General features: G+C 34.3%; 1 protein-coding gene across 5 annotated transcripts; it reads left to right on the top strand.

Annotated features, from left to right (window-relative positions):
* The first annotated feature begins 2,748 nt into the window (after positions 1-2,748).
* Positions 2,749-8,440, top strand: LOC145000569 (receptor-like protein EIX2). 5 transcript variants are annotated; one of them, XM_078959813.1, is made up of 4 exons: positions 2,749-2,941; positions 4,595-4,648; positions 4,754-4,885; positions 5,601-8,440. In XM_078959813.1, the coding sequence occupies exon 4, from the start codon at positions 5,629-5,631 to the stop codon at positions 8,311-8,313; it is 2,685 nt and encodes an 894-aa protein (XP_078815939.1). In that variant the 5' UTR covers positions 2,749-2,941; positions 4,595-4,648; positions 4,754-4,885; positions 5,601-5,628; the 3' UTR covers positions 8,314-8,440. The 5 variants fall into 5 exon arrangements, with proteins under 5 accessions (XP_078815939.1, XP_078815936.1, XP_078815938.1 ...); XM_078959810.1 differs by having other exon boundaries at positions 4,754-8,440; XM_078959812.1 differs by having other exon boundaries at positions 4,595-4,664; positions 4,754-8,440.
* Positions 8,441-8,583: the final 143 nt, after the last annotated feature.

Below are 8,583 nucleotides of genomic sequence, written 5' to 3'. Positions count from 1 at the left end.
AATACTTATAACGGCATCTCCACGTATCTATATCCCTACCATCCCTCTCAATATCTTGAATCTTCTACACTTTCCTTCAAATATGTACATACTATCCACCTTATTATCATATCATGAGGACACTTTGATTTTTATCTATTGCTTGGAAAAAAAAAGCATAGTTCCTACTGCCATTTACACCATTTTTTATGGGAAGAACATGTATGATTCACCTCCTCCAGATAACACTCCTGCTAACACTCTCATGAAGTTAAAGGTAGACCACTGAGATGTCGTCGCACTTGTGATTTTTGTAATCAATCGACGACGTTGATATCATCGGGAAGTTTATTCGACTAATCATGTATTCACTAAGCACACACGCACGTTGCTTTGTGATGGTTGTGATTCTTCAAATGCTTCGGTTTTATACTCTAGTGATGTTGTTCACTGCTAGAATTGCGACTGGGAGATGCATAAAAAATAAAAGTCGAATTCCGCCAGCAACACCAGACCGACATCCTCTTGAAGGGTTTACATGATGTTAGTGGTGGTTTGACACTTTGACATAGCGGTGGTTTGACCAATGGTGTTGTTTTTCTTCGGTCTACTAATGACAAAACCATTAAATTTTGGAAGGTAGCTTTTGTAATGTCCTCAGCCCCTAATAGAAAGTTGGTGTAATACCCTCCATGTCAACTTAAGTTTATTAACTCAAAACAAAAAAATACCTTAACTACTTAGCGAATCACAATTCTTGCAATTGTAGATGTTTTTGTTTTCCTTAAATGATTTTTATAAAAAAAATTGGGGTTATCTTATTTAGAATTAATTGTTATTCATGTGGCATCTTTAACTGCTATGCTTATGATTTGTACATAACATATCACTGCAATTTGGGCTTTATCACACATGTACAACTGCTCTCATCAGGTATGAAATTTGTATCAATAACATTTTTCCCCATACAAGTACAACACAGTTAATTACATATAATTGTTTATTATTTTCTTTTATAATGATATTTTTACCAAAAAAAAAGGACAAATTAAAGATGAATGATTCTAAATGGGTGGAACACACAATGCTTAATTTCCATGAAATTAGAACCTAAAACTAAAAGACAAATTAAAGATGAAGAGTTATAATAAACAGCCCCAGTCCCAAGTAAGACTCTTCAAAGACTTGAAAGTCTTGGCAATTTGTATTTATTATCAAAATCTTTTTCCAAACATGTGATATTTTCAAAGACATATAAAAAAGTGATGTGATCAGATTCAGAGTTGTTAAAAATGGGCTCCACAAAAGGTAATTCATGGTCTTTGTTAGAAGGCCCCAACATGCTCCTGGGACCAACCAATTTTTCAAAAGTAAATTATTTTATTGATGTGAGAAAATTATAAAAAGAAAAGGATTCAAAAGGTAACTCCTGGGCCCCTATCAGGTTTTATATAATCTTTGACTGTCAAGATAAATGATTCTAAGTGGGACATACAACATGTGATTTCCATGAGATTTGAAGAATTGAAATTAATTGGCCCAAAATAGACGTTCAAATTGGCAATTTGTCTGTATTATAGACATCTGTTCCCATCTTGTGATATTTTTGCAATTTGTATTTATTATCTTTATCTTGTTCTCATCTCCTGATACTTTTTTTGGTGTGTCATATTTTTCATAAAAAATTGAAAGTATGGCGCTATAGATCATTCTTAAGACCAACAAAGAACAACCAGATTTAGCTGTTTAAACAAATTTGGAACTTTGTTAGGATATTATAAACTGGAGAAGCTATGTAGTTTAGTTGATGGGTAGGCTAATTACGAATTATTTAATATGTTCTTCTAACAGGTATCATAGAGAGCAAAATGAAAGTTATATTGAGTATACTTTCATGTATTTTTAAATTTAATACATGTAAGAAGCAAATTATCTGTCATATCATAATGAGCATCTCAATTAAGGCTTAATTATGTATGTACATACAAGAAGCACAATATAACTTAATCATCTTAATAATTAAAACATCATTAAACTTTCACAATTTTTTACATCCAATACACCAGCAAAAATAAATTTTTATATAATAATACTCATATCAGTTAAGAACTAGTTATAGACATACACATATGAACCAAAATCTAAGTTGATCATTTCAATACTATTTGTTGGGTCAAGTTGGGTAATGCATGGTATATCCAAGAAAAATATTTGAAATTCTTCTCTTCATCAAGTAGGTTAGACCATTAAATTCTTTAAAAGTAAAATCATTATTAACATGTGCAAAGTTTACTTCTTTTATCCTTAAATTAGGGCAACCAAAGAGTCTACATCATTGGAATCCACGAAACCCATTTTGGACATTGATATCCACAAGTGCACCTACACCTTCCACAATGACAAACTGATCAATTTGCACTTCATACGCTTCAAATTCCCACAAAAGAAGATGGTTCCATTTTCCCTCCTCCTTGTACGACTTAGGGTTGTCGAGATCATCAAATAAGGTGCATTGGGTTTCAGTATAACCCTACCAGCCACCTAAGCATCTAGTATACTCACCTAACATTCGGTTCGACAAATCAATCCATTGAATTAGAGTTAACTCGGTAATATCCCAAAAATGAATAAATTACCTGATTTCTTGTTTTTTCTATTAATAGAAAACATAATTTTTAATTTTTTTCATAAGTATGGTAAAAGTTGCGGGACATTCTTTTTCCTTTTTTAATACCTTAAGGCCTTTATAAATTTATTAATTTAGTTTATCGCGCTCGTGATCGATACATCAGAAATTAATTTCTGATTTTGAAACAAGATTGGTGATTATGCTCGCAAGATCCAGATAGGATCGTGAGATCTATGTGCCATCCAATACACCATTTTTCCTCTACAATCAAAATCAGTCAACGAGGGTTCCAAATCAGACATCGTAGCAGAGCAACCACACATCATTGCCTAGGTGATGTCCTACTTCTGTATTCTTGCTTCATTTTGGGTATTCTTCATGTGCATCTAATCTATTGTTAGATTAGGAGACAGACTTGTGAGTTTATATTATTTGCAAAACCTGCAAATTCAGGGTTTTGCCATGGAAAAGGCCATTGATTTTTACTGATCGATGGGTTTTATTTCTCAGTTATGAATAATATAAATGTAAAAATGGAGCGTGTTCTGGCCTTTATCTGATATTTTCTTCCAGCTACCTTATGAGCATCTGTTCTGTTGGTTGATTGTGCCTACATTGTTAAGCTAATGTTTGTGCTTACATTGTTATGCTGCACAAGTAGGTGCAACATAATATTATTTGATTGCAGTTGAATTAGTGTTGTTGATGATATCTTTCAAACTTAGCTTTTAGAAGAGGTAAATGCTAAAATCACCGGGGGTTAAGTTGATCGATTGTTTTGGATGAGAGCAAATGTATTCGGCTTCTCATTAACACCATAATCTACTACACTTTGTGATAATTTGTATTGTGACTTTGATGATAATACATTTGGTCAAATGCAAAAGGGTTAAATGTAAGAAATAGCAACGTACATTCATTAATCTTTTTATTTTTGCAATATTGTACTTTCATTTATTCTCTATTAAGACATTTTAGTATTTTGTTGATGTCTATATGAACAGGCCCATGAGGGTTTATATAGTATCCATGAAGATGAATGATTCTAAATGGGTGGAACACACAATGCTTAATTTCCATGAAATTAGAGCCTAAAACTAGAAGACAAATTAAAGATGAAGAGTTATAATACACTGCCCCAAATTAGATGTTCAAAGACTTGCAAGTCTTGGCAATTTGAATTTATTATCAAGATCTTTTCCAAACTTGTGATATTTTCAAAGATACATCACTTTTAAAAAAGTGATGTGATGAGAATTGTTAAAAGTGGGCTCCACAACAAGTAATTCTTGGTCTGTGTTAGAAGGCCCAAACATGCTCCTGGGCCCATGAGGGTGGCCTCAAATTGGTGGCCACTTATATGAGGCATACACAATTTCCATCAATACTTATTTTCCATAAAATTAGAACAAGACTATAAGAAAAATCATAGATGCAGAATTGGAATTAATGGCCCCAAATTATACGTTCAAAGACTTATAAGTCTTGGGAATTTGTCTTTATTGTAGATATCTTTTCTCATCTTGTGATATTTTGCAATTTGTATTTTTTATAAAAAAAAAAATTGAAAGTATGAACTGGAGAAGCTATGTAGTTTAATTGATGGATAGGCTAATTACTAATTACTTAATGTGTTCTTCTAACAGTTATCATAGAGAGTAAAATGAAAGTTTTATTGGATATACTTTCATGTATTTTTTTAAAAAAAAAAATTAATTCATGTACAAAGAAAATTATCTATCATATTGTAATGAGCATCTCAATTAAGGTTTAGTAACTAAAACATCATTATACTTTCACGGTTTTTTACATTCAATACACGAGAAAAAATAAATTTTCATATAATAATACTCATATCAGTTAAGAACTAGTTATCTACATACCTCTATGAAGCAGAATCTAAGTTGATCATTTCTATAATTATTTTTAGTAATTTGTATCCAGTTTAACGGCTTCTTTTTTTTTTTTTTTTTTTTTTGGAAAAAGTATTCTCCTGGATGTCTTTAAATGGCCAACATACCCCTTGTATTACATCAAGAGGTAGCAAACTATGAAAGTAGGATACTATAATACTTAATACATCAATACGTTGTCTTTGAGATTAATATTAATAACATGATTTTCTTAAATTTTGTAAATGAGTAGTGCAAAGTTCTAAAGTTGAATGGAGTGGAGCTTCAGAAGCTACAAATTGCTGGTCAGAAAAGACAGTTGCAGAATTGGAGCCTTTAATATGTGATTTTTGATTCACAGGAGCTTAATTTAGGTAAACAGAAGGTAGGATTTGTTGCAAATGAAAACTTCTGTTTATGTATGTTATGTTTATTTTTGAGTAAAATAAAACGTTTTTGGTCCCTGAGTATAGCTGAAATTTTCAGTTTTGGTCCTTATTTGAGGTTCTTGAAATGCTTTGGTCCATGTTTCAGTTAAACTGACTATATTTGGTCCCCGATCGAGTATAGCTGATATTAATTATAGTCATTTTATTTGGACAAAAGAACGTTGAAAAATTGTATTAATTATCATCCTAATCTGTTTTAAATCGAATCATTATTAATGCAGTGTTATCTTAAATATCATTTTTAACAATGGAAAAGACCAAATAATATCATTATTGATATCATTGGTAGATTTGTATTTGACTGAAAGATTCCATTAGTTTTGCATTTGGGGATTTATATCATATAACAAACAATATCATATCAGAAGATGGGAAAAGATATCTACTATAATAAAGACAAATTGCCAAGACTTGCAAGTCTTTGAAGTTTAATTTGGGGCAATTAATTCCACACAATTTATGGCGACCCACTTATAATCATTCATCTTGACAGTGGAGACTATATAAACCCTTATGGGGGCAGTTCATATAGGCAGGCATCAATACAAACCAAAAATCAGCAATTAAGATTTTGATTTACATTATGAATTCTTGTGTTTTTATAATAATTTTCTGGCTTCTCTTGCTACTCCTTGTGACTACAACTGGCAGCCAATTGGTAGCTGCAGGAGGAAATGATATGAAAAAGAAGTGTTTGGATAAGGAGAGAGATGCTCTGCTTCTTATCAGAGCTCCCCTACAAGACCCCCATGGTACTCTCTCTACATGGACAGCTGACGACCATGACTGCTGCAATTGGAGTGGAGTCACGTGCAGCAACCAAACAGGTCATGTCACAGGGCTTGATATGCGTTTCTATGGTCTTGGAGGTGAGATAAGCCATTCACTGCTTAACTTAACCTACTTGAATCATCTTGATCTTTCTTTGAATTATTTCCATGGAACCATTCCCACCATCATTGGTTCTTTGACTCGATTAAGGTACCTTAACCTTGGCTCGAATGATTTTAATGGGACCATTCCCAGGTCAATTGGTTCCTTGACAGAGTTAAATAACCTTGACCTTTCATCTAACTCTCTTTATGGAACAATTCCTCCAGAGTTTGGAAACCTCACCAACTTGCAATACCTTTATCTTAATTCTGTTGGAAGGTGTAGAGTGGAAAAGGTAGAGTGGTTGTCTCATCTCTCTCAGTTGGAGGTACTTGTAATGGATGGGGTTTCCCTGTCCAAAGCAAATCATTGGGTAGATGCAATTTCAAGTCTCCCAAAACTATTTGACTTAAGTTTAGATGGATGTGAACTGTCACAGGTCATGTATCCATATTCTTCTTCATTTCTCAACTCTTCTTCTTCATCTATTTCTTTCCTTTCTCTCAGAAACAACAATCTCACCTCATCCATGTATCGTTGGTTGTCCCCATTAACCACCAATAACCTCCTTTCTCTTGATCTCTCTGGCAACATGTTAGATGGGATACCCAAATATTTTGGTAACCTCTGTAGTTTGGAATATTTGGGATTTTATAATAACTCTGCTGTTGTCAAATTTCCTGATTTTCTCAACAACTTGTTTGGATGCACGTCCTTGACCTTACAAATGTTGATTACTCGAGGTAGCCAATTTACAGGGTCACTGTCCGATGAGATCCAGAAGTTTGCATCCCTAGAATCTCTGTACCTATCTGATAATCAGTTAAATGGAAGTATAAGTGAGAAATTGTGGGAACTACCCAGCCTTGAAACTGTTATCATTTCCTTTAATAATCTTACAGTTCCTTCCACATATCACTTGTCAAACATCTCTTATGTTAAATATCTTGATCTGAGCTCTTGCAAGGTAGGGCCTCGCTTCCCCAAATGGATTCAGACACTCAAAAATCTTACCAGTCTTGATCTTTCCAATACTGGAATTTCAGACGCAATTCCTCTGGAGTTTTGGGACATGTGGCCTTCTCAATTAGAATATCTGAATCTCTCTTCCAACAACATTAGCGGGAAAGTACCAGATTTATTATCGAATTTTGCCTATGATTCAGTGATAGATTTGAGTTCCAACAGCTTTCATGGTCCGATACTGAATGTTCCTTCCACTTTGTCAATATTAAATCTTTCCAGAAACAAATTCTCTGGAGGAATCTCATTTATATGCCAAATTGTTGATGGGTTCTTATCATTTCTTGACCTCTCTCATAACTCATTAACCGGACAACTCCCGGACTGTCTGTGGCATTTCGATCAACTAGAAGTTCTTAATCTCGGACACAACAATCTCTTTGGAAGGCTTCCTCCCTCTATTGGATCTTTGATACAACTCCAGGTGTTGTATGTATACGATAACAACTTCTCCGGAGAATTGCCTTTGTCCTTAAAAAATTGCACGAGTTTAATCTCATTGAATTTGGGGGCCAACAAGTTTTCTGGTAATGTGCCTGTCTGGATTGGGGAAAGCTTAACAGGGTTGTATGTTGTTATCCTAAGATCAAACAACTTCTTTGGAACCATCCCTTTACAGTTATGTCAGTTACCTAATCTTCAAGTTTTGGACTTGTCAATGAACAATCTCCATGGAAGCATCCCCTCATGTTTGAGTAATCTTACGAGCATGCTTCACCAAGGAGGATTCTCACAAGATGTATACTTTCAAACAACTAGAGGTTATGCAACTAGAGCGGGGAGATATGTCGACCATGCACTGATCGAGTGGCAAGGAGATGAACGTGAATTCTTGAACACTCTGAAATTGTTGAAGAGCATTGACCTGTCCAGCAACAATCTAACAGGACAAATCCCAAATGAAATTACCAATCTTTCAGACTTGATTGCCCTGAATTTTTCAATGAATACTCTATCTGGAGAGATTCCACAGCATATTGGTGAGATGAAAAAGCTTTTGACTTTGGATTTATCCAGAAACAATTTATCAGGGAAGATACCATCAGGCATGTCTCAGATGAGCTTACTGAATTACCTAGACTTGTCATATAATCACTTTTCAGGGAGAATCCCATCTAGCACTCAGCTTCAGTCCTTTCCACCTTCAAGATACCATGGAAACAGAGGACTATGTGGACCTCCCCTTACCAAAAAATGTCCAGGGGATGAAGAATCAGAAGCAACATCGGTGATTGGTAAAAGTGAGGGTGATGGGGAAGACACAGATGATGAAGTTGAACTCTGGGGATGGTTTTATATTGGTGGGGGGATGGGTTTTGCTACTGGATTTTGGATGGCATGTGGCGCTTTACTTCTCAACCGTCGAGGGAGACATGCATTTTTTCAGTTTTATGACAGCTTCAAAGATTGGGTTTATGTGAAAGTGGTTGTGTTCATTTCAAGTATGCAAAAGGCTAGACACACGTAGTTTGTCGTTTAATTTTTTATTTTTGATTTCTTATTTTCTAATATGTAATGTAATGTAATTTGGTTGGGGTTTTTAAATCCCCCATATCAATATATTTGCCACCAACACCATGGGTGGCCATTTTCCCTGTTTTGTATGAAATAAGATATCCTAAAAAAATCATACATTCGTAGCATAAAAAAAACACAATGAAAATTAGAGGTACACTAAAAAAATTGGAAACCGAACCGGACCATTGGGGAAAAAATGATACAAATCAATTTTGTTTGA

This window comes from Lactuca saligna, chromosome 6 (assembly GCF_052625555.1).
Source record: "Lactuca saligna cultivar CGN05327 chromosome 6, ASM5262555v1, whole genome shotgun sequence".
Taxonomy (NCBI): domain Eukaryota; kingdom Viridiplantae; phylum Streptophyta; class Magnoliopsida; order Asterales; family Asteraceae; genus Lactuca; species Lactuca saligna.
The sequence above is the reverse complement of the archived record's forward strand: the minus strand, read 5'-3'. Positions and strand labels throughout refer to the sequence as shown.

What these genes read in the sequence shown, in the direction of transcription:
- LOC145000569 (XM_078959811.1), top strand. Translation starts at nt 5,533, where the DNA reads ATGAATTCTTGTGTTTTTATAATAATTTTCTGGCTTCTCTTGCTACTC.